This window comes from Gobius niger (genome assembly GCF_951799975.1).
Source record: "Gobius niger genome assembly, chromosome: 11".
NCBI classification, from domain to species: Eukaryota; Metazoa; Chordata; class Actinopteri; order Gobiiformes; family Gobiidae; genus Gobius; species Gobius niger.
Genome location: NC_136862.1, coordinates 28,506,655 through 28,533,812, shown reverse-complemented (window position 1 = coordinate 28,533,812; position 27,158 = coordinate 28,506,655). Strand labels below are relative to the sequence as shown.

The 27,158-nt window shown below is 42.2% G+C and overlaps 1 protein-coding gene across 1 annotated transcript in view; it reads right to left on the bottom strand.

Moving 5' to 3' along the window:
• amot (angiomotin) overlaps positions 1 to 15,464 on the bottom strand; it is a 34,989-nt gene extending 19,525 nt beyond the window's left edge. The window contains exons 1-2 of the mRNA XM_079566317.1: positions 15,150 to 15,464; positions 1,093 to 1,338 (exon numbers count right to left, since the gene is read on the bottom strand). Coding sequence (XP_079422443.1) covers positions 1,093 to 1,279 — 187 coding nt within the window. The 5' untranslated portion in view covers positions 1,280 to 1,338; positions 15,150 to 15,464. The remainder of the gene's footprint in view (positions 1 to 1,092; positions 1,339 to 15,149) is intronic.
• Positions 15,465 to 27,158: the final 11,694 nt, after the last annotated feature.

Sequence of the window (27,158 nt, the reverse complement as noted above, 5' to 3'; positions counted from 1 at the left end):
TATTAATTGATATGGCAACGATACTCACTTTGCATCACTGTGATACCATGTGTTACGCACTTACATCATTTACTTTTCTAAACCGATAAGTTACAGAGAGGCTGTAGGCTAACTTCCTATTGGCTTGCGTAGGGTAATAATTAATTATACTTTATTAATCCCCGTAGGGAAATTCTTTCTCTGCATTTGACCCATCCTCGATGCTGCTGAGGCCACCTGTAGGAGCAGTGAGCTGCCAGTGTAAGCCAGCGCCCGGGGACCCATCTCCAGATGTGGAGCCAGGTCAGAACCACCTGGCCGGAGGATTAACCTATTGTACATGTTTTTAGTGGTGGGGAAACTAGAGTACCCGGAGGAAACCTATGGGGAGAACATGCAAACTCCACATGTCCCTGATGGGAATCGAACCCGGACCTTCTACCTGTGAAGCACGAGCGCTAACCGCTGTAGCTACTCCCATGTCGCCCAATGACTGCTTCATGTTCACATTTAAACACAAAAAAAAGATTAGAAAACTACATTTAAAAAGATTAGAAAACTACATTTAAATAAATCAGAGTCAATCCGAGTCAATCCGAGTGATTTTCAATTTTGCGATCGTGAAGTCCTGTCCTTACTCTTTCCCTTCACCCCTCATGGTCAACTTGGGATCAGTCTGCGGTCTGCCAGTAGACCGCGGTCTGCCAGTAGACCGCGGTCTGCCAGTAGACCACGATCGACAGGAATAAGGTCACACCTCCACTGGGATGTCCTGTTTGACGAGTGGTATTTTTGAGCACATGTGTTTGAATACTGTCATCACTTTATGAGAAAGATAATGCTGTGTTTTTTCTGAGTTTATCTATGGAACCCTCAACATTTTGGACCCTTAAGTAAGCATAATATTGTGTGTGATGTCACACTTAACAAACATATAGTATGCTCACACATGATGTTGAACTAAATTAAAGTTTTGGCTTCATGTGGACAGGCCCAGTAGTTACATATCATCTGCATTTTGACCGTCACCAAAGTTACCAATGGTGTAACAGCAGTCTTTGCGATTTGCTTTGTAAGCCCATTCAAATCTGCCCTTTCTCCTTAGTCCCTCACCTTGTTGTTGCTGTTGTTGCTGTTGCTGTTGTTGTTGCTGTTGTTGTTGTTGTTGTTGTTGTTGCTGCTGTTGCTGCTGCTGTTGCTGCTGTAGGACGTAGTTGCGGTTCATCTGCTCCTGTAGGAGGCGCTGTAGCACAGTGCTGCCCCCGCTGGCGCCGCTCGCCGCCTCCTCTGCCGCTCTCATTTCAGCCTCACGCTGGCTCCTCTCATGAAAGGACAGACTGCGCCCGCGATCCACCGCCCCTGGCACAGAGAGGGGGGGTCGAGTGAAGTGAGCGGTGAAGCAAAGGCAGACATGGGGTAAAAGGACTTAGATTCAGAACGCTAATGCTAATTATCCTGACTGGAGATTCATTCAGGGGTTCGAAATTGAAAGCTGTGACACCCAAAATATGGATGTGAACATTTGGGGACCTCCACAGTATTGAAATGACCAAATACTATATTTTTCATGACACAAAAACAAAACAACAAAAAAGAAATGAGTTTTTCTTCAGACTTGCAAACATTCCATCACACACAGAAGTCAGGGTGAAAAAGTATTTGGGAACCCACAATTTACAGAAAAATTGCAAAGCCCATGTATTTTTTAGAGATGCGCCGATCCAGCTTGTTTGCTACCGATACTGGGGGTTTGAGTATCTGCCGGGATCCGATAGTAACCGATGGCAAGAGACTTTCTTAAAAGTGTCTTTCTCTGAGTGAAAAAGTGAATGTCCCCTTATCTCCACTGTAAGATCAACAAAGTCTCAAGATCAATAATCAATATTATATTATATTATATATAATTTCAGAAACTATCACTATCACTTAGCCACTCCCGCAGTGGCCAATTTGATTGTATGAGGTAACTTTTGGTATTGATTAGTTGCCGCTAGCACTAGCATGCTACCGCTAGCTTTAGCATGCTGTTGCTAGCAGTGGGCTTTTTGCGCAGCGATCAAAAATACATTTGTGGAGGTTAAAAATAAGGTTCTTGGCGTCAAAATAACACACAGAATGCACATATTCACTTAGATTTAGTCGGTGAAAGTTGTGTTTTTAAAGCGAGAGCCAAAACAGGAATCAGTTCAGCATCAGATATTTGTAGCCGATACCCGATATCGTATATTTTTCAGTATCGGCTCCCATATCCGATACCAGCTTCAGATCGGTGCATCCCAAGTATTTTTGGCTGGTTTGAATCAACATGTTTTATTCAGCATTTCCTGAAGACAAGTGGTTAACTAAAAAAACAACCAAACGAAAACATAAAGAGACAAATTCTAAACACCTCAGACAAAAGACCTGAATCCAGTTCACTTTCACCGCTGTGTTGCCATGTATCAAAAGAGAAACCATTCACCTTGATCGAAATCTCACACGTTCAAAAACACAGTGAACAACACCGCACGTGTCAGACCACATCCCCAAACGTCCACAAACACAAAAATCGTGTCACAAATGCTCCCGCAGAAACAGACAGAAAAGAAGGAAGAGGAAAGTCGCTTGTATCAGTGTTGTCAAAGATCAAGTTAAAAGCTCTTAAGAACTAGTGATGAGCTAACTGTAAATTGCAGTAAAGTGTAATGTTAGAAGAGTCCGTCACAATTAAGACTTTATTTCTTCCCACGGCGTTTGAAGTCTGCTGTTTAGATTTTCTCTTTGACAACATTGACTTACCAGCGCCACTTTTACACAGAAAAGAGAGACTTATTTTTTCTTTTACATCTAGCGCTTTCTGTGATTCTTCTCATTCTCAGGGACGAGGAGGCTTTTTTCCGAAACATCTGTTGGCAAAACAAAAAAAATCCAAGAGTTGAGTTCCTTAGATACGACTCCTAATATTCCCCCCAAAAACGTAAACATTACATTCAGGCTTTACTATTGACACCATCCCCAATAACTTCTCATATGACAGATCTTCGTCCTGCAACACGCTGATGCAATGTTCTCTCCGTCACTGTTTGACAAAAAAGAGAAACAAAAGAACTTAACCTCTTTACCTCAGCCCTAACCGAGCATTTTCTCCAGATTAGCAACAAAAAAAAAGCTACAAAAGAGCAACAAATAAGTGACAAAAACGAGATGAAAACATGGGGGGAAAAAATGAGGGAAAAGATCAGTTTAGACCAGTTTTGCAAGTCTTGGTTTTCAAATGAGGCCTACAGGCTGTAAGAAGCGTTTAGATTTGGGTAAAGCCGAACTGGAGATGTGCTGGGTTAAGCCGGGGGTTAAGAGGTTAAACCATCTGGCACCGAGGCTGGTGTGAACACTAATACACAACAGCCCTTAAGTCATAAACTCTTGCTTTGTCTCTAACCGAGTTTGGTTGAGTCATCAAACCCAATCTGCATGTGACAGAAAATCACATGAAAGTCTGTTTTAGAATTGTGACAAAACAAGAAAAAAAAAACACTAGATCAACACCAAAGCAAGGGGAAAATTAAACTAAAATAGGAAAAGTATGAACTGAACTTTTGCACACTTTGAAGTTCCACGCATTTTTGGTTTTAGGCCGAGTTTGCAATAAAAAAAAGACTTCAGTGATTTTGTGATATATTGTGGATACCAGGGCTGCTCGATTATTGAAAAAATAATAATCACGATTATTTTTGTCATAATTGAAATCACGATTATTCAAACGATTATTTGTTGCCTTTAAAAAAAAAGTCTTTATTTTATTTATATATTCATTAATAAAAAAAAATATGCTGAATATTTTCTGTTTTCTGAACAGTTTCAAGTTTGCCTCGATTAAAGCAGTACTAAGTAACTCTTGCCCCTAGAGGCCATAAGCGCAACTGCAGGTGTCGTAGCAAGTTACGATTTTTTAACTTATTAATTGTCTTGGAGAGTAAATACGACGCTGACAGGTAAGGCGAAGGGAGAGAGGGTCACTGTGCATCCAATTATACAATGGAAATATTTTTTATATATATTTTTTTTCACTCAAACTTGGCTGTAAATACTGTTTAAAGTGACGCTAGCCCGCAGTTAGCTTTGCCCGTTAGCATGTTAGCTTCTTCTTCGTGATTACATTAGTGTGTATTGCTTTCTCCGGACCGGTGGCAGTCAAGTTGCAAACATGGTTTTCCGGCCAGAGACACCAGGAGGAGATGAAAGACCCTCCAATCATCCCATAAACACTTGTATCACCCCCACAGGGACTACGGAGAGGATTTATTAAGGTAAACACGTTACTTAGTACTGCTTTAAGGAGGGGTCTCTGTTTCACACCTGACCCCTGCTGGCCAGCCCTCACACCTGCGCAAGTAAACTGAGCAGCGCGGCCTGATGACATCATCACACAGCGCCGTTTGTTTTTATGTCAGACAAAAGCATGAGCCACGGCACGTGAAATGTGAAGGGAAAATAATCCTATAAAATAATGCAAGTCTGCTATGCCAGAAAAAAATGAAGAAAAAACAAAATTGAAAAAAAAAATTGAAAAAAAAAAACAAATTCGATTATGCTAATGTTGTAATCGTTAAGTGTAATAATCGAAATCGTAATCGAATTTCGATTAATTGCACAGCCCTAGTGGATACCATATTTAAAATGCTCTAAAATGCCTGCTGTTTATAACTTGTTAAAGGGGCTGGAAGCAAGTTCGCCATTTTATACTCACTACTGCCACCTCAGGCCATATGTGTAACTGCACCTTCTATATTAAGCTCGTGCATGACGGCAATTCGGGCCGAAGTGACACCTTTTTGAGTGACCGTACAGGATTTTAGAGGCAGTTGTGGTGAACAGGTCTGAGCTCATTCTACACATTAAGACATGGCTGGAACATGTAGGGGGAGGAAAATACTTAATTTTAACATTTTTAAACTCCTTATAGTCCCTTTAAGTAAAGCCGAAAAAGAGTAAAAGAATGTGGTTGGGAAACCAAATGTGCCGCCTGTATCACTAAAGTGAGCGCTTTGTTGCCCTCGCTCTGACTCCTGCTCCATCTGAGGGACTCCAGCACATGTTTACAGAGAACATACTTCCACCGCCATCGTGAGCGTCTCCTCTTCTCACCGCTCCTCAGGCTTGAATTGGAGAGACAGGGGAGAGAAACCAGAGAGGTCAGAGGTCACCAAAACAGACAGGCTCAGGGCATGTTTCATCTACGGCGCACACACAGCGCCAAACTGAAGATCCCGCACAGAGTGTACGGAGCAAGGGCTGGTAAACAGTCCTTTAACAATAAAATAATCAGATTTGATCAACGTCATGTGGCCCAAAAGGAAATGAATTCACCTTTTTGATTGATTAACTTGATTAGAAAACATAAAGGGAAGAACATTTTCAGATCCTGATCCTAACTAGTCTCAAACATGTGCCAACTATAAAATAATCTATTTTATGACTGGGAACATGTGAGTTCAATTAGTTTCTTTTACACTCCAGGGACTTGACATCTTGACATTATTCTTTCTTTTTTTTTTTTGCTTATTTATTTATATTGTTATGTAAGACTAGAACATATATCCAAAATCTCCAGCAATACATTTGAAATTTGTCAACAAAATGGGCTATTTCTGAGCATAAATACATGAAATAATAAAAAAACTCAAAATACTCAAAATATTCTTTATATGTTTACATTTATGCTCAAGGAATTTATTTATATTTAACTTTTTTTACTCTATTCTGCAGCGTTTCGGGTCAGCCAAACGCAGCCACAACCTGAGCCAAACGCAGCCACAACCTCAGCCAAACGCAGCCACAACCTCAGCCAAACGCAGCCACAACCTGAGCCAAACGCAGCCTCAACCTCAGCCAAACGCAGCCACAACCTCAGCCAAACGCAGCCACAACCTCAGCCAAACGCAGCCACAACCTCAGCCAAACGCAGCCACAACCTGAGCCAAACGCAGCCACAACCTGAGCCAAACGCAGCCACAACCTCAGCCAAACACAGCCTCAACCTCAGCCAAACGCAGCCACAACCTGAGCCAAACGCAGCCACAACCTCAGCCAAACTCAGCCACAACCTCAGCCAAACGCAGCCACAACCTGAGCCAAACTCAGCCACAACCTCAGCCAAACACAGCCACAACCTCAGCCAAACTCAGCCACAACCTCAGCCAAACGCAGCCACAACCTCAGCCAAACACAGCCACAACCTGAGCCAAACTCAGCCACAACCTCAGCCAAACACAGCCACAACCTCAGCCAAACTCAGCCACAACCTCAGCCAAACGCAGCCACAACCTCAGCCAAACACAGCCACAACCTGAGCCAAACGCAGCCACAACCTCAGCCAAACGCAGCCACAACCTCAGCCAAACACAGCCTCAACCTCAGCCAAACTCAGCCACAACCTGAGCCAAACACAGCCACAACCTCAGCCAAACGCAGCCACAACCTCAGCCACAACCTGAGCCAAACGCAGCCACAACCTGAGCCAAACGCAGCCACAACCTGAGCCAAACGCAGCCACAACCTGAGCCAAACGCAGCCACAACCTCAGCCAAACGCAGCCACAACCTCAGCCAAACGCAGCCACAACCTCAGCCAAACACAGCCTCAACCTCAGCCAAACTCAGCCACAACCTCAGCCACAACCTGAGCCAAACACAGCCACAACCTCAGCCAAACACAGCCACAACCTGAGCCAAACACAGCCACAACCTGAGCCAAACACAGCCACAACCTCAGCCACAACCTGAGCCAAACGCAGCCACAACCTCAGCCACAACCTGAGCCAAACGCAGCCACAACATGAGCCAAACGCAGCCACAACCTGAGCCAAACGCAGCCACAACCTCAGCCAAACGCAGCCACAACCTGAGCCAAACGCAGCCTCAACCTCAGCCAAACGCAGCCTCAACCTCAGCCAAACGCAGCCACAACCTCAGCCAAACGCAGCCTCAACCTCAGCCAAACGCAGCCACAACCTGAGCCAAACGCAGCCACAACCTCAGCCACAACCTGAGCCAAACGCAGCCACAACCTGAGCCAAACGCAGCCACAACCTCAGCCACAACCTGAGCCAAACGCAGCCACAACCTGAGCCAAACGCAGCCACAACCTCAGCCACAACCTGAGCCAAACGCAGCCACAACCTGAGCCAAACGCAGCCACAACCTGAGCCAAACGCAGCCACAACCTCAGCCAAACGCAGCCACAACCTCAGCCAAACGCAGCCACAACCTGAGCCAAACGCAGCCACAACCTGAGCCAAACGCAGCCACAACCTCAGCCAAACGCAGCCACAACCTCAGCCAAACACAGCCTCAACCTCAGCCAAACACAGCCACAACCTCAGCCACAACCTCAGCCAAACGCAGCCACAACCTGAGCCAAACGCAGCCACAACCTGAGCCAAACACAGCCACAACCTCAGCCACAACCTGAGCCAAACGCAGCCACAACCTCAGCCACAACCTCAGCCACAACCTGAGCCAAACACAGCCACAACCTGAGCCAAACACAGCCACAACCTCAGCCACAACCTCACCCAAACACAGCCACAACCTCAGCCACAACCTCAGCCACAACCTGAGCCAAACGCAGCCACAACCTCAGCCAAACGCAGCCACAACCTGAGCCACAACCTGAGCCAAACGCAGCCACAACCTCAGCCAAACACAGCCACAACCTGAGCCAAACGCAGCCACAACCTGAGCCAAACTCAGCCACAACCTCAGCCAAACGCAGCCACAACCTCAGCCAAACGCAGCCACAACCTCAGCCAAACACAGCCTCAACCTCAGCCAAACACAGCCACAACCTCAGCCACAACCTCAGCCAAACGCAGCCACAACCTGAGCCAAACGCAGCCACAACCTGAGCCAAACACAGCCACAACCTCACCCAAACACAGCCACAACCTCAGCCACAACCTCAGCCACAACCTGAGCCAAACGCAGCCACAACCTGAGCCACAACCTGAGCCAAACGCAGCCACAACCTGAGCCAAACGCAGGCCACAACCTCAGCCAAACGCAGCCACAACCTGAGCCAAACGCAGCCACAACCTCAGCCACAACCTGAGCCAAACGCAGCCACAACCTCAGCCAAACTCAGCCACAACCTGAGCCAAACGCAGCCACAACCTGAGCCAAACGCAGCCACAACCTCAGCCACAACCTGAGCCAAACGCAGCCACAACCTGAGCCAAACGCAGCCACAACCTCAGCCACAACCTGAGCCAAACGCAGCCACAACCTGAGCCAAACTCAGCCACAAACGCATCCAAAACTTACCCAAGAGAAAATCCAGGTCTAAACCAGGTCCAAAAATGTCACCATCCTCAATATACTCTTGTCTACAGGGTGAGAATTTAAATAAGGGTCTAAACCAGGAGTAAATCAGTACTAATCCAGGATTTAAGCAGAAGTAGGGTTGAAATCAGGGACTCATGGAGTCTCCAACATATGTTAGAGGAAACGGGTTTTAGAGACACACCTCTCTCCTGTTCCCCTCAAAAAGGCACTCCCAAATCCAGAGGCAAAGAGAACTAACCCAAGACTAAAGTAGAACTAAACCAAGGTAAAATCAGAGAAAACTAAAACAGAGCTATGGATAAATCCAAACACAGACCATAGATTGTCCAGGTTCGTGACTTGCTCAAAACCAGAACTAAACCAAACAAGCCAAAATTCCAGTGATTAATAAATCCACTCCGCAGCAGGGTTAAATAAAATCCAAGTGATTCATGGTGCAAGTCGGGTCTAAACCAACGTCTAACCTCTAAACCAGATACACAAGACTAATCCTGCACATAGTCTAAACTAGGTCTCACTAGGGTCTTAACCAAGTCCAAGACAAGACTAAAGGGCGATCCAAGTCCGTTCTATACCCGGTCTAGACTGGGATCTGAGTCGAGTGCCGGCGGGAGCAGCCTGGCCTGTGCGGAGCAGAGGAGTGGCTGGAGGCAGGTGTAGTTTAACGGTCGCTCATTCCTCCGTGGGAGGGACTTCCCCTTCACTTTCACAACTCTGGGATCAACAGCACGGCATGGAACAATGAGCGGCATTTACCAAACACAAGAGCAGACCAGGTACAGGGTAGACCCGGGGGGGGGGGGGGGGGGGGGGGGGGTCTTGCATTGTCCCTGGTGCAGTCTTTGTGGAGTTTCTGGTTTGGTAGCACAAAAGAAGCTTTTTATTTAATTCACTATAATTTATTTAAAATGACATTTTTGAATCTCATAACTCCCGCCTGAACCGAGAGGATCTTTTTCCTCACGTCAGCAGATTATTTTTCCATCATTTTTTTGTTGGGTATTCAACTCATTTTTGTAACTTTTTTGTCATTTTTTCGTCCATTTTTTTTTAATCACATTTTTGTCACATTTTTTTGTCATTTCTTTGTCATTTTTCTGTCATTTTTTTGTAATTTTTTGTAAATTTTTTATCAAATTTTTGTCATTTTTTTAATCACATTTTTGTATATTTTTTGTCATTTTTTTGTCAATTTCTTGTAACATTTTTGCCACTTTTTCGTCGCATTTTTGTCAGTGTTTTCTCACTTTTTTGTCACATTTCCGTCATTGTTTTCGTCTCAGTTTTGTTGCCATTTTCACAGCTTTTTTCCAGAAGCTTTTGGACTGGGGTAAAGCCAAACTGGAGAAAATGTGCTCGGTTCAGATGGGAGTTAAGGGGTTAAACAGATAAAAAAAAAAGAAAGATAAAACAAAATATGATGCTAACCACTAGTAAAATAGTGCCACAATCTAAACTCACACTTATTTTATTTCTAATCTATGTTTAAATGTGGACAGGAAGTCACTGTTACCCTCTGTTGGCCAACAGGAAACTAGCCAATAACATTCCGTGGATCTTCAGCATCTCCTGATAGTGCACATCTCTCGCTGTGTGATGGTCATCAAAGGTCGACTAAAACCCATGAATAGCTGACTAGAAAAGCTGGAGTTTCTTGATAGGGCTGGCTTAATATTTTCCTCCTTATTGTTCCAGGAAGCAGACTTGAGTCAGTCTGAGTCACTGTGAGCAGCCGCTGTAAACAACGTGTTCAAAGCCTCTGAACGGTGTTGGACCATGTGAGGAATGCTCGGGTCATGTGTCGCACACATGCCCCATCAGACACCAGCGGATCAGTCATTAACCCACCACTTTTCCTGGTTCTTTCCAAGTTTAACCTCGTCTTAGTGTCTTTTTTTCAAGGCTTTGGTTTAGTCTCTGTCTTAGTTTCTAGTTTAGTCCCTGCAGTCGACAGTTGCAGCTTTAATTGTTCGAGTGGAGCGCCCTCAAGTGGTGGCATCTAAACATCTACAGTGTTTAACCACTTGGAAAATAATGTCTAAGAAGCAGATCTGCATGTTTTTGAATTGCATGTTTGACTGCTGAAGAAGCTGCACATGTTATTTTAAATTCAATGCTCAGTCCACTCCCGGGTGCACATCCTGGAATGTCAAAATTTACAGAAGACAGAAGTGTGACGAAATGTAAACAGCTAAACGAACACAAAAAAACCCATCCATTTCAAAACATGTTTGTAGAGGGTTATAGCAGCTTGTATGAACTCTTTTTTTGGACACACGGGAATATTAAGTTCTCTGCAGAGGACATTTTATTACCCAAATGATTGCAGTCTTCTTTGTAACATTATTTAAGCACAGATTGGGGAAATGTATCATTAGGCCACTTTGCGAAAGGATCGCTTGTGTTGAACTTTGACCCAACAGATGAGATACAACCAATCTGAACGCACGGACATCAATACAGGCAAGACATTCGAATGCTGCTGTTGACATCCAGGCCTCGTTGAGCATTATTTCAAGAGTCAAATCGTTTTTGCTTTAGGCAGAAACGTCTTTTTGACAAAGACTCATTGTTTTTCAAAAGTCGCACTGAAACTGAATCCACAAACTGGGCCTTGCTGATGGGACACACTTGGTGTCATTTCAACACAACGCACTTACTAAAGGTTTTAAACAAATGTAAACAGAGAAGCAATTTTGTTGTAGAGAATAGAAAAGCATAAAGTTGGCAACAAAAACAATCTACAGGTTAAGTCCTGATATAGACTTTCGAACAGGGCTGTGAAATAAATCAGCTTTTTCAATTATTTCAAGAAAAACGATTACTATGTTAGTAATCAGAGCTGCACAATACTAGGGCCCGACTGATATGGATTTTTGGGGTCCGACATCGATACGAAGGGTTGGCACGGCCAATAGCCGACATATCTAGTATTTAAAATAATTTAATTTGATGTGATTTTTTTCAATCTATCAAGTAGCCAAGAGTTAAACATTTATTATTATAGTAAAGGTTTCAATCATAGAAAAATGAAAGTATCTAATAGAGATCGACCGACCTGGGTTTTTCTCAGGCCAATGTCCATTATTCGGGTTTTTGGCCGATGCCGATATGCACCAAGACGATAGACAAGATTAGGCCAAAAGTATTGGCCATTTTTTAAAAAAAAATTAAATGTCTCATTTATAATCCTGTGTATGATCCTTCTAAATGTGTCAGTGTTGAACTGTGACAGCAGGGGGCGCTGTAAGAGGGGCATAGGGCTGATTTATTCAGGACATTCAGGACATTCTTCAGAGGACAAAAATCAGAAGACTAGCTTCTAAAACAAAAATAAACTAAGTCTATCTCTCATGGTTCCGAAACTATACACAAAAGTCACATAAAATATATAAAATAGTAATAAATATCGCTATATTATTCTTGTTGCAGTATTAGGTGATGCAATAGGCCAGGGGTCTGCAAAAGGCGGGCCCGCGGGCCACATATGCATCGTGTTTTGGGAGTTTTGGTCAGATTATCCCGTGCAGAAGCAGGACTCCTCGCAGTATACGGCAGATGAACAGCGTTTCTCTACATTCATGGTTACAAAGGGGATGAAGATGCAAACATTTCCCAGGAGCGCTTCATTCATTCATTCTCATAAGGTCTTGACAGGAGAACGTCGGTTCCACTGGCGCCTGGTCAGCTCTGAGGAGAAATGTGCTTGTGCTGTTTGAGAAGCACTGGTCTTGGTTCAGTTGGTTCAGACCTTATTAAGTCCTCGCATGTAACTGGTTTGAATGGGTTTAGTCCTTCTTGAGGCCTAATATGGACTGAATTGGCCTTGGCTTAGTCCTGGTTTAGTTCTGACAAGTTTTGCTTTTTTCCCTGGCCCGTTTTTTGTTTGTTTTTTTGTTACCAGAAGCCAGTAGTAAATGGGTATTGCTTCGTAGCACTTCAATTATTTACTTTGAATATTTTTGAAGTATCAGGAGTGTGTCTGGATCCCGAGCAGAGTCACTGCCCTAAACCTTTTTAGCCCGTGTATATCAGAGAGCCAGTCCAGGAACAAACCAGCAACTGAAACAGGATCAAAATAAATAGAAAATAAAAACGTTTTGAAAAATCCAAGAAGCCTTATCTTTTCCATGATGAATCCAGCCTTAGATTCAATTGACTAGAACTAAACAGAACTCAAATCAGTCACAGTTACAACACAAAGGCCCTTTGTTTCCTGCGTGTATTGATCTAATTCTCTTCACTTTGACTGAGTCAGCAGATTCATCACTAAACACTCAAAGCTGCGTCGTGAAGATCTTTTCTGGGCAAATTAAAAGCATGTGCCACTTTGGACGTGAACCCGTTTTTTTTATTTTAGTCCAGACAACCAGCCCCACATGACCCACATTGTTTCTTGTTTTTTAAAGGTCAAATCATCGTTTCCTCTCTAGGGAAAGATGATTTCCAGGTTCTAATTCATTCATTCATGTAACTTCTGTGAATGTCTGTTTGTTGTGGGTTTAATTGAACTGACCTGACGAGCTGCTGCAGTGAAGAGACGTCCCATGGAGACTGGGAGATGTTTCTCTATTTTATCTCCTAAATACTAGCGCAGCCATTGTGATTTGCTCATAGCAACCATTCAAATCCATCCACTGTCTGTGTTAAATGTTCTAGCATGACGGAGGACCCTGGGAAACACTGGGCCCCAACATGCACACAAGACAGCATGTTGTGATACGTTCGGAATAAAGACTATGGTTAGAGATATTTGCGTATCACGATACAGGTGCATCTTTACGATACGCGTTTTGTCCATAGACTGTATATATGGACGTCTTCTGCTCACTCCTCCCCGTTCACCACAATGACCACGGTCGTGGGGGAAATCATGGAGGATTTACAGACTCCCCCTCCCCAGCTCTGACGAAGCATGTTCCTATAAAGGGCATAAGGGCGGGATCTTCACTGTAGACTCGGCCCTTGCGTGACGTGTAGCTCGCGCTGCTCCAATGCTAACAGTCCGACCCTCATTAAGTACGAGATTTCAAAAATTCTTCTTACAAAAACCAGCCTGGTTTCATAAATTGTGACTAACCTAGTCTAGTGTTGAAAAAACAGAAACCAGGCGTTAAAGTTGTTTTAAACGTGTCTAAAGTCCAATGCTTTTCAATGGGGGACTAGTGGCGATATGGAGGTACTACAGCAATGGTGGAGCAATGGCGGCCCGCAGTGTCGTGGTCATAAAGCAGAGCAGCCCAACTCATGACATCACCAGTTTCAGGGCAGGCATTTTGAAGGGTCTGGGTTGAATATGCTGGATTACTCACACAGATAGATGCAAAACACAACCCTGAAAATCCAGATTTTTTTAAATTTAGGAGTAGAATCATGGACTCAGACCTGAACTTAAACAGCCACATCAAAGCAATAACATCAGCAACTTTTTACTATCTAGAAAAAAACAACGGCATAGACTCTAAACCAGGCTCAGACTAAACCAGCAGGTCAGAATATTAAGAACCAGCTCACTGTCAGTCAGCTGCAGTAAGCCAAACACTGATGCTCGAGTTCTAACCTGGCTAACGCCAGACAGCTGTGTGCGCTCCAATCATTTCGAACTGCACAGCAGCATATCACTGGTGATTTTAGCCTGGTGTTAGCCAGGCTACTCGAGGTCTTACTAGAACCAGGAAATACGACCGTATTAGTCCAGTGATGAGACATTAAAACATGTGTATCTTTATGGTCTCGCTGACATGTTAGAGCCACACGAGCCATCTCAGCTCTGCTGGTCCTAGAGGCAGGATTCAGCATGTTTCAGTTTTAGGCTGTGGTAAGAAATGTATTGCTTAAATAATAATAATACTTTTATGATAGGCAAAAACAATGTTCACAAACTAGGCGCTGTAACAGAATGGCAGTTCTATAAAACAACATTTAAGACGCCTGAAAGCATCTCCTGTTGCCTACCATTCATCCAAACCTCTGGCAAATATTGTGGAGGTAAAGGCTACTGTACACGGACCTCGTTGTTGTTTTTTTAGGCCCATAGTCTAGACAGGTGAGAAACACAGGGTGAAGGACGGGGAGAGACACTTGGCCGTGGTCGGTCCCATGAGCCCATGCCTTTAACTCTCGCCTGCTCTGCGCTCTAAGCGTGGCGCCATAGATTTACTAGCAGAAAATGAAAGCTTGTTTTCACTGTTTTATTACTTCATTCCCACGGCTTCCTTCAGAGGCCCCTTCGAAATCCAACCCTGACTCTAACTTTTTTTGTATTTAATAACTTTTGTTATATACCCTTTTCTATATAAACCTATTCGTATCCTTAATGCAACATTGTGTAGCCTGTAATATGGGCCCTCAGTGTTTTAGGCGTCATTTATGCAGGATCCACGTTTAAAGCTCAAGTCAAGTTTAACACAGCCGGCCTCGTCCAGGTTTTGTCTCAAGTTTAAGTCATAGTCCCAAGAAAATGCTTCTTCTGCTCCGTTCGGTTCGCCCTAAACACCTACAAACACTGTTTATTCTCGATCCATTCCTTGGGCTGATCCTGGTCACGGTCCTGGTCTCGTCCGGATTGGGACCCGTTTGTTTATAATGAGGCATAAACAGTTTAACAGTGACTAATCCTTGTTCCTGCTCAAAAACGTCCATGTCCACCGCTTTTACCCGCGCCAGGAATCACAGCAGAGTCTGACATAGTTCTAGTTTTTTTACGGTAAAGAAGAACAAAAGCTGGAGAAAATAGCAAGAAAAAGTTGCCATCTTGGACTTTAATGCGGCCGCTAGTTACAGCTGTGCAGCAAAGAATGCACAGAACCGTCACAAAACTCCACGTAATAGACATAAAGTTAGAATTACCTTTAGCTTTTCTTCATGCAACCAAAGTAAATCCGTCCAAACCCACGTACATCCACATTTTCCACGAGTTTTGCGGCGCTTTCCTTCGTTTGAAGCTCGGAGTGAAAAACTACAGAGGGAAAAAGCCGCTTCGCCAACTGACTGACTTCCAGCAGCAACACCGCTCCTTCGCACAACTCTCTACCCGCCAACGGGGCCTCTTCGTCGGCCACAGGAAGCGCGGAGGACACGCGGTGGGGGCCCGGCGGCTGGGGGCTTCATGGTCGGAGTTGGAGGAGCGGTGGTGTCGGGGAGGATTCGGAGAGGAGACGTGGGGTAGAAGCGGAGAGAGAGAGAGAGAGAGGGGCCGAGGTTAGAGGCAGGAAGCCCGGGGCTGACGCTGGAATGCACGGCCCTCCCCCTGGACTGGACTCCCCCCCTGGCCCTGACTCTGGTGGATGGATGATGGAGCCAAGGAAAAGTTTGGAAACGGGAAATCCCTCCCTTCTCGCGCCCACCCCACCGGAGCCCCTTCGCTTCTAAAGCATTTACACGGGGCAGAGTAACTCAACTTCACAATATTTTACCTCAAGTAAAGAATCAGAATTGTTTTTATTGCCATTGTCGGTGAGAGTAGTCTACATTCACAAACGTGGGTCTTTTTTGTTTGTTTATGAGAGTTATTCAGTGTTCATGAGTCTGATACAGAGTTATTCAGTGTTCATGAGTCTGATGACAGAGTTATTTAGTGTTAATGAGTCTGACTGCAGAGTTATTTAGTGTTCATGAGTCTGATGGACGAGTTATTTAGTGTTCATGAGTCTGACTGCAGAGTTATTCAGTGTTCATGAGTCTGATGACAGAGTTATTTAGTGTTAATGAGTCTGACTGCAGAGTTATTTAGTGTTCATGAGTCTGACTGCAGAGTTATTTAGTGTTCATGAGTCTGACTGCAGAGTTATTTAGTGTTCATGAGTCTGATGACAGAGTTATTTAGTGTTCATGAGTCTGATGACAGAGTTATTTAGTGTTCATGAGTCTGACTGCAGAGTTATTTAGTGTTCATGAGTCTGACTGCAGAGTTATTTAGTGTTCATGAGTCTGACTGCAGAGTTATTTAGTGTTCATGAGTCTGACTGCAGAGTTATTCAGTGTTCATGAGTCTGATGACAGAGTTATTTAGTGTTCATGAGTCTGATCACAGAGTTATTTAGTGTTCATGAGTCTGATGACAGAGTTATTTAGTGTTAATGAGTCTGACTGCAGAGTTATTTAGTGTTCATGAGTCTGATGGAAGAGTTATTTAGTGTTCATGAGTCTGACTGCAGAGTTATTTAGTGTTCATGAGTCTGATCACAGAGTTATTTAGTGTTCATGAGTCTGATGACAGAGTTATTTAGTGTTCATGAGTCTGATGACAGAGTTATTTAGTGTTCATGAGTCTGACTGCAGAGTTATTCAGTGTTCATGAGTCTGATCACAGAGTTATTTAGTGTTCATGAGTCTGATGACAGAGTTATTTAGTGTTCATGAGTCTGACTGCAGAGTTATTCAGTGTTCATGAGTCTGATGACAGAGTTATTTAGTGTTAATGAGTCTGACTGCAGAGTTATTTAGTGTTCATGAGTCTGATGGAAGAGTTATTCAGTGTTCATGAGTCTGACTGCAGAGTTATTTAGTGTTCATGAGTCTGATGACAGAGTTGTTTAGTGTTCATGAGTCTGATGGCAGAGTTATTCAGTGTTCATGAGTCTGACTGCAGAGTTATTTAGTGTTCATGAGTCTGATGGCAGAGTTATTCAGTGTTCATGAGTCTGACTGCAGAGTTATTTAGTGTTCATGAGTCTGATGACAGAGTTATTCAGTGTTCATGAGTCTGATGACAGAGTTATTTAGTGTTCATGAGTCTGACTGCAGAGTTATTTAGTGTTCATGAGTCTGACTGCAGAGTTATTTAGTGTTCATGAGTCTGACTGCAGAGTTATTTAGTGTTCATGAGTCTGATGACAGAGTTATTTAGTGTTCATGAGTCTGATGACAGAGTTATTTAGTGTTAATGAGTCTAACTGCAGAGTTATTCAGTGTTCATGAGTCTGATGACAGAGTTATTTAGTGTTCATGAGTCTGATGACAGAGTTATTTAGTGTTAATGAGTCTAACTGCAGAGTTATTCAGTGTTCATGAGTCTGATGACAGAGTTATTTAGTGTTCATGAGTCTGATGACAGAGTTGTTTAGTGTTCATGAGTCTGATGGACGAGTTATTTAGTGTTCATGAGTCTGACTGCAGAGTTATTTAGTGTTCATGAGTCTGATTACAGAGTTATTTAGTGTTCATGAGTCTGACTGCAGAGTTATTTAGTGTTCATGAGTCTGATGACAGAGTTATTTAGTGTTCATGAGTCTGATGACAGAGTTGTTTAGTGTTCATGAGTCTGATGACAGAGTTGTTTAGTGTTCATGAGTCTGACGGTTCATGAACGGTTCATGCGACGGAAGGGTCTGGATGGTCCGCAGCCTCCAGCCTGAGAGGAGATGGTCAAATAGTTTGTTTCCTTGGTGAGAGCTGTCAGCTGTGGTCCGACCTGCACAGCCTCCAGTCCCCAAAAACAAAACAAAAAATTAAAAAAAATCCCTTACCACCACTAAGTGTGGAGTGATTGATGAACAAATCTCCGACACAATGTGAAGCGCTTTTGGGCGTGTAATAATTTTACCTTCCCTAGAAATTAGGCATTTGTGTGTAAAAGTGACAAAACAACATTTCAAAATTGCAGGTTTAATATTCCAACAACTCTTTATGCCAAGTAAATTTTGAATCCAAATCGGTCACCTTGTTTTTGTTTTAGTGTAAACTAGTTTTGACTCAAAAAAAAAAATTGCTATATTAATTACACTTTTTTCAAGGCATTTCAATACATACAGTAATAGCAAAGGACGCTTCCTACAAATATTATTTACATTTTTGCGTATTTCACTTGGAATTGTCATAACTGTTTGAATTGACAATACAGTGCCTCTCGTTAGTATTTATACACCTTGAACTTTTGCACATTTTGTCATGTTTACAACCCTAAACATAAAGATTTTATTTTGATTTTTTTTTACTTAACGTTCACACACAAGTAACCGACAACTGTGAAGTGAAAGCGAAATGATACGTGATTCTATTATTTTTAAAAAAATAGAAAAGTGAAAAGTGGGGCATGCATAAGTATTCATACAGCATGAATGAATACTTTGTGGGACCCCCTTTTGCTGCAATAACAGCAGAAAGTCTTTTGGGGTTTGGCTCTACAAGATTTGCACATGTAGAGACTGACATTTTAGCCCATTCCTCTTTACAAAACAACTCAAGCTCTGTCACATTAGAAGGAGAGCGTTTGTGAACAGCAGTTTTCAGATCTTTCCACAGATTTTCAATAGGATTTAGGTCAGGACTTTGACTGGGCCATTCTAACACATTAATATGTTTTTATTGAACCATTCCATTGTAGATTTAGCTTTGTGTTTAGGGTCATTGTCCTGCTGAAGGTGAATCTCCGCCCCAGCCTCAGTTCTCTTGTGACTCCAGCAGGTTTTCCTCCAAAATGTCTCTGTATTTGACTCCATCCATCTTCCCAACTATTCTTACAATCTCCCTAGTCCCCGCTGAGGAAAAGCAGCCCCACAGCATGATGCTCCCCCCCATATTTGACACTGGGGATGGTGCACTCAGGACGATGAGCAGTGTTAGGTTTGCTCCATACATAACGTTTTGCATCTGGGCTAAAAAGTTCAATTTTTCTCTCATCTGACCAAAGCACCTTCTTCCACATGGAGCTGTGTCCTCCATATGACTCTTAGCAAACTTCAAACAGGATTTCTTATGGCCTCCTTTCAATAATGGCTTTCTTCTTCCACTCGTCCATGAAGGCCAGATTTGTGTAGATGCGACTTATAGTTGTCCCATGTCCAGATTCCCCCAGCTCAGCGGCAGGACTTCACAGCTCCTCCAGAGTTATCTTGGGGCACTTTGTTTGTTAGTTTACGTGAACAGCCGTGTCTTGGTAAGTCTGCAGTGGTGCTTTACTCTTTCCATTTCCGAATGATGGATTGAACAGTTGCTCCGGGAGATGTTTAAATCTTGGGAAATCTTTGTATAACTTAATGCTGCTTTAAACTTCTCCACAACTTTATCCCTGACCTCTCTGGTGCTCCTGGACCTTCATGATGTTGTTTAGTGACTAATACACTCCGACCACAGCTCTGAGGGCCTGAAAGAACAGCTGTAATTATACTGAGAGTAGATTACACACAGGTGGCCTCTATTTAATGGTTAGGCCAAGGTGTGAACATTCTGGAGTCATTAGGAATGTTGCAAAGGTATCATTTTGCTTTCACTTCACAGTTGTCTGTTACTTGTGTGTGAACATTCAGTAAAAAAAATCAAAATAAAATCTTTATGTTTAGGGTTGTAAACATGACAAAATGTGCAAAAGTTCAAGGTGTATGAATATTTACGAGAGGCACTGTACTTCCTTTGAAATATCGTAAAGATTACAAACAGTTTTCAGCCTGAAGAATGTTTTTTTTTAGTAGCTCCAAATTGACCTCACAAAGATGAGAAGAATCGTCACAGAGGTGTTATCGTGACAAAAGCATAAGAATGGCAAAAATAAAGAACAGGCATTTCATAAACATTTCTAACATCTATCAATGGTTGAAACAAATGTGCGTTAAACAAAATAACCATAAATGTTGCAGTTAAAGGGGGATTGTACAGACTTTAGACTAATATACAGTATATACATAAAATCAGAACTGCCTTCAAGAAATAGGGTCAAAATGTTCTTCAGATATGAACGCGCATGTGCTTTTTAACCCCTTAACTCCCACCTAAACCGAGCACATTTTCTCCAGTTTGGCTTTACCCCAGTCCAAAAGCTTCTGGAAAAAAAGCTGTGAAAATAGCAACAAAACTGAGACGAAAAACAATGATGGAAATGTGACAAAAAGTGAGAAAACATTGACAAAAATGTGACGAAAAAGTTATGAAAAAGTGGCAAAAATGTCACAAAAAATTGACAAAAAATGGACTAAAAAAATGAGAAAAATGTGACAAAAAAAATAACAAAAATGTGATTAAAATTTGACCCAAAAAAATTTGATTAAAAAAAATAAAATAAATAAAAATGACAAAAATGTGAGAAAAAATGAAAAAAAATAATAATAAAAAAAGTTACAATAATGAGTTGAATACCCAACAAAAAAATGATGGAAAAAAATCTGATAACGTGAGGAAAAAGATCCTCTCGGTTCAGGAGGGAGTTAAGAGGTTAACACTACTTTTACAGGGAAAGGTTTTCTTACAGGTTGAACAGTGGAAATGTTTCTCTCCTGTGTGCACTCTTGTATGTACATGCAGAGAATCTTTTCGGGCAAAGATTTTCTTGCAGATTGAACAACTGTACGAATTCGCTCCTCTGTGAACTCCAACATGCCCATGCAAACGGGATTTACGCCTGAGTCTCTTTTTACAAACAGAGCACTGATGCTTCTTCCTCTTAGAACCCGCCTCTGACATGCATTCAGGAGATCGAGCTGACTTTTGTGCAGCTGAGCTTCTATCCCTGGTCTGGACTTGTTTGTAGTGTCGTCCGTCAGCCTCTGTCTCTACCTGTGCAGCTAAACAGTTAACGGAAGGTTCCCAGTCATCATCATTGTCCGTGTCAGTAGTGTCTCCTTCAGTCTTCGATTCAGAGTTGGTTTTCTCTCCCTGCATTTCCGCTCGGTGCTCAGTTTGTCTTTGAAGCAGTGGGGATTCTCTTCACACAAGGCAGCACTAGACCCTGGAACAGGTCTGAAAGAAGAAATAAAGTAAGCCTCAAATAATTAAATAAAACCTTAAAGGGGGGGTATTATGCAAAATTGACTTTTTCAAGCTTTACATCATGTTATTATGTCATTCCCTCATTAAAAACATGCCTGAAGTGTTGCCTTGGCACATTCACGTATTTTTGAGTAATCTGTAAAAACTCTGATGGCGGCCATTTTAGGGATAGGTTTGCCTGAGTCCTCCTAGGAACGCCCCCACCTCCTGGAGACGCCTCCGAGCTTTCGTCACCAGCCGAGTAACCAACCACTGCTCCTCAGCAGAACCCCCTCCCCACTGATGCCACAGACAGCGTGTGGAGGGGGCGTGTCGGAAAGGCTCAGAGGTTCTTAAAGAGACAGAGGCCTATTTCAACACATTCGCTACAGCCATTTTGAGAGAGCAATTTTATACAAGGCAGTTATTCTAATTTACTGCATTTACAGACCAACATAAGGTTTGCTCATCATTATAGTGTGATATAGACTGGAGCTATGCGATTGAAAAAAGCATAATACCCCCTCTTTAATTAAAAGTTAATACATCTGTAAAATTGTATGTTTTTAATTGCAATTGCTAATTACAAAAGCCATCATTCATTCGATTACCCCGCCACTAAATGTCAGTATTTGTCAGTGAAATGTGCGACGTATAAAGTGGTTGGGACCTACACCGGCAGCTGCTCTTCCGGCTCCTCTTTTATCTGTGTCTGCGGGATTTCCTCGTTCAGCCCGGGGCCAGGACTGGTTGATGGGAACTGGACATTGCCTCTGGCCTGTTCGATCCTCGGGTACAGAAACAGATCCAGTTGTTGTTGTTTCCTCTGGTTTCTCCTCTTCGTATCGACGCAGCTCCTCCTCATACTCCGCCATCGTTCTTTCAAACAACGCAGATGTGTCCTCAGCTGCTCATTCACAAAAGCTCTGAACGCTCAGAGCTTATACATTCTCACAAACAGAGGGAGACCACGTTTTCCTAAACAGAGACACAAAGAAAAACAGGGGAAAAAATGCAACTTTACTTCAACGACTTTCGGTTTGGATCCAATGTGAAAAAATGCTAATCAAGTTGAACATTTGGAGAGAATTTATTAGAGTTTTCTTTTAAAGACAGTGAACCTGCTACAGTTATATTGGCACCTGCTCCACTTTAAAACATAATTATATTCTGGAACATGAACACAATTAATTATGTCGGCAAGGCTGCTCATGTCTTGATCTTAATATTGGAATGTTCTTATTAAATACATAAAAAGTCAGCTAAAGATAAAATCTACACATTGTGCTTTTACGAGGGCTAACACCAAATGTGAGCAGTTGACTCTGTTTTAACACTGGCTTACAGCACATGACTTTGGACTGAATTTAACATCAGATGAGATCCAATAATTCACCAACACAACACATGCCACATCTCAAAATGACCTCAGGACCACATGAACGCAACATTCAGGGCTGAGCTAATGATTGTGAGGAAGCTGGCCTCGAGGGGTCAACATGGGCAGGCAGACTCAACACAAAGAGTGAGGCTGCTTTGTCACTTTTATAAAGTTTGGCTTGTGCAGAATCTTATTTGTTTTTATTATTATTATTTTTATCATTAAATGTGCTCCTGTCAATCAACAGTGGTTGTGCATGGGCTTCAACTTTCAGGTCCTGGAGCAATGAAGAGGCTTGTTCTTGATCAGCAAAAGGCCTCCCGGCGCGGAGTTTCATCGAGAGACTGACCTCCCATCTTGAATTCTCTCTCAAATTGTGTTATATAAAAGGGGAGGAATGAGAAATGACAGTCTATTAATCTGTATAACCATAGGACTAAAGAGCATTGTGTCCCAAATTGAGATTGACCACAGATTTAATCACAAATGAAGAACAAATGTAATTAATGGTGCCGTCCTGTAGAGGCATGTTTTGTAATTGAAATTTTGTAACAGTTCAAAATGTAACATAAAGTTAACTCTTTTTATTTTGTGAGTAACTCATTACAGTATACATTCAAATTCATGGTAAATTCATGTTTTCTAAATTCATCTTTGACAGTTTCCTGTTTTTTGGTTAAAATCAGGAAATGCCATCAGCAGCATCAGTATCTTCAGGAAACATGTGATCTGCAAGAATGTAACTTGGTTTTGTTGTCACCTCAGGCCAGCTGCTGACAAGTCAAAAATAATCATATACTTTCTGATGGAGATTAAATGTGGTTAAATACAGCGGTCCCACGCCTGAGTAAAGGCCTGCAGTGAGGCCTGTAACACAGCCCACCCTTATAAGTGTGGGGTTCAGGCAGAAGGTTTAAAAACCTATAGCCTACATACAGTATATTATATTTAATTCACATTGTCCTTTTATTGTAGACAGCCTAAGGCACACCTGTGCAATATTCATGCAGTCACTGTATCAGCATCTGTGAGGCGGGATGGATTCTGTTGATAAATAAGATTTGTGAACAATATTTGAGAGAAACGTGTCTATTGTATATAAACACAAAACATGACCAAAGTGTACATGACATGAAACTCACATGATCACATGAAGTCAAAGTGCTTATTTGAAATTCATATATTTATTTACCTGACATCAGTAAATGCTGGTCTTGAGCATCAAATCCTAAAAGCATAAACCAGTTAAACCTGTATAATCCAATCATTATCGACCAACATTATGCTTGAAAAACACTTGGAAAGTTTGGGTTCACTACAAATTGTGTGATATTTATTTCATACAGTACGAGTAAAGGATCATAGGCTGATCTGCATTATGTGGACCAGTCAATTACTGTGCTTTTCTGATCCGCATGGACCATGTATAATAAGAAACATGCTCTTGTTTTATCAGGGATTACTATCTTTGAGTTGAACTCATAAATAATTAAATTCAATACAATTTGGACATTCAGAAATGTATTGTAATACATGCGTGAATAGCGTGACAAGATCAAGGTCAAGAAACATTAATTGGTTGATGTGGCATGATGAGTATTTCTGTCAACCTTATATCATAAGTGGCTCTCAGTACTCTATATTGTGTGGCTCGGCTTTCGTAGCCTACTCTACCTAAAACAAGTGCCCTGCTTATTCACAATCTTTGTACCAGTGTAACTGTATAAAGTAATCACATATATATATATATATATTATATATCGTGCAGCTTGAACTCAAATAATATGAATAAATAGTATAAATGAAAAGGTGAAAACATATTTATATGTGAACAAGAAAAAAAGAGTCGCCTCCCCGTCGGGGAATCGAACCCCGGTCTCCCGCGTGACAGGCGGGGATACTCACCACTATACTAACGAGGAAAAGCACAGACTCACCACATGCAGTTCCCTTTTTGACCATAACACGAAGGTCAATGGCCAGTGGCAGTAGTGAGCTCATACCAGTATTCTGCTGTTCTTTGTCTCCCTCTGGTGGACATGCAAGAAACAACAACTAAAAGCATAATTCACTAATACGCCTCATGTTTACCATTATTTACGTTTACTTTGTCTGTTTCGAAGTACATGACACTTCTGTGTGACCTCAGATATGAATGTAGGCAATCTTGATTTTACTGGAGAGACCTTAACTCCAACCACGATGCCAACAGCAACTGAGCAAAGTTTTTTTTAAGTTTTTTTCTTTGGCGCGCCACTTTATCCCATATTTATCCACCTGGATCGAAGTTGTCAAATCAGGCTAAAATTCCAACTGCCGTAAATAAAAGTTCAATTTATAAAATAACCATAAGTGAAAGCAACGTGAGCATATACCTCTCAAAGGTCTGGAGAATGATGATGATTTCCACTGCGGACATAAGTGAGCCATGTGTTACTGATGTCCGTCTATAGTAAAAGCACGGGCGGAACCAAATGTTTATAAAATAACAAGCACAAGGCCCACCGTGATGGTCACATGACCACAGCATGAGTGTACGCTACAAATGGCAAACTCTGTGCTCATTCATAATGTTTGTTAATGTTTTTTTTTTCATCACCTTCATATATTTATAACAGCAACAGCGAATAAACAAATAAAAATAATAAACAAATAGACTTCATTAACTGCAAATGGAACTTATTATTAACATTTGGTCCACACGATGGCGCCACTGCACTAAGACAAGGTACGCCTTGATTGATCTCATGATGGAGAAATTCACTATTCGTAGTGACTGTGCACATTTGGAATAAGCCTGTGTCTGCCATAGATTTAGATACAGAATACCTCATACTTGCCTTTCACATTGATTTGCTTTATATCTATGTACAAATGTGGTGTATAAGCTGTATGAAAAACAAGTATTCGTTTTGCCCCCGTTATGGATTTTATTTTATTTTTTCTACAAATGATTAGGAACACAAAAAAGCCATTTGCAAATGCACAAAGAGAACATGGATCAACATTTTTTCCTTCGTTTTCCGTCATTTTGATCTCCTCCTCTCTCTCATCAGGCAATATGAAGGTAAAATGTAAGACCACAATGTACTCCTTTGAATGAATTGGCCCCTTTCGAAAAAAAAAAAAAAAAAAAAAAGGCTTTTTAGAGAATGCAAATAGAGAAGTTTGATGAAGGAAGAGATAATTCTTTCATAAACACCAAAGGAGCAATTATTTTACAAAGATGTATCCAGTGTACATGACATTTGAAGGATCAAGCTCCATGAGTTGTTATTAATTTTCTTTCGGGTCAGAGCTGTCAATTCCACAGGTTTCGGAGAAGAACAACTAAAAAGAGGACAGAGAAGATCCAGCTTATGTCGCAGGTGGAAGAGATTACCCTTTTGACCGGGGTGTCCCTTAAACGTGGATTTATTTGGCCATTTCTCTTTGAAGTCACGCAATCGGAGCGCTCGAGCATTTATCACAGCATGTACCAGAAACATGCGGCTGGACGTGCCGTTTCTCACCAGTTTACTGTGTGTTTCAGCTGAATAGAAGTCTGATACTGAAAGTCTATGGGTATATTCATCTCTCCGAGGGAGCGGAGAGGAGGTGCATCCTGGGTAAATGATCCAAACAGAGGAGCAGAGGAGGGTGCGAGGGGTCAGTCTCTTCAGTGTGTCGGCTTAAAGGTGCATTATGCATGTTGTGTTGTTCCATTTTCATTTCATCCTTCCAAATGGCATTGTTTCAGATATGGTTGAGTCTTGTCTCTGTGCTGTTTGGCAAATTGTAAGTGGATACTTTGTGGCATTTCCGAAATAATGTCTTTCTTCTGCCAACTCGACCATGCAGCCCATTTTTCATCAAGTGCCTCCTTATTGTGCATCTTGCAGCCACACCACTTTTTTAGTTTTTAGTTATCTCTTGTTTTTTTTCTTTTCATACACAATTTTCCCACCAATTGGTCTCCTGGCCATCTGTTAATGAAACTGAACTCTTTTAATGTAAATAAAAGGATTCTCTGCCACTTACTGCTGGTTCATAAAGAGCCGCTTAACTTTTTCCTCTGTTGGCTGGTTCAGGGGTTTGTTTGTGAAAAATAAAAAATAAACTGCAAAACATTGTCAAGCTCTGCTCTAAAATCATTGGAGTTAAGCAAACCTGCAGTCTGGGAGGAGCAGGCGCTAAAGAAGCTACATGTATCTCGGGTCAGCCTCTCCATGCTCAGTCCTCTGAGTTTCAGCTCGTGCCTTCAGGACGTTTTCAATGAAGGTATTCAAGTTGTAAACTGTACTAGGTGTTTGAAGTTTATAAACGTTTCGCCTCTCATCCAAAAGGCTTCGTCAGCAAAAACTAAAGTTCTGTTCACCTCGCAGCCTAGATAAAGACCGAAAGGGGAGGAGTCGGGGTAGGCCCGGCTCCTCCCAGAAACTACCGGTACTCTCACCTGTGAGTAAACACTTTTGAAGTAGAGCGTGTGCCGATGTGTCCTGATCTCTTCAAAGCTGATCACTGCTACTTACCTGCCTGTTGTTCTGTTGTTGCTGATGTGCCGTCTCATTGGACTGGCAGAAACCGACTGTCGGCGAATGAGATTGGAGTAAAGTGGAGAAAGATTAAATCTGTATCCCCCATTCCGGTTCATGGAGGGATTTTTTCTTTCTTGACCAAAAATAGCTTCTTTTACTCCTCGTTCAAACCAACGTTCTTCCTTTGCTAAGATTTCGACCTCTCCGTCCTCAAAGGAGTGGTTGGAGGCTTTGAGGTGGAGATGCACGGCCGACTGGGGGCCGCTAGTGCTTTCTCTTCCG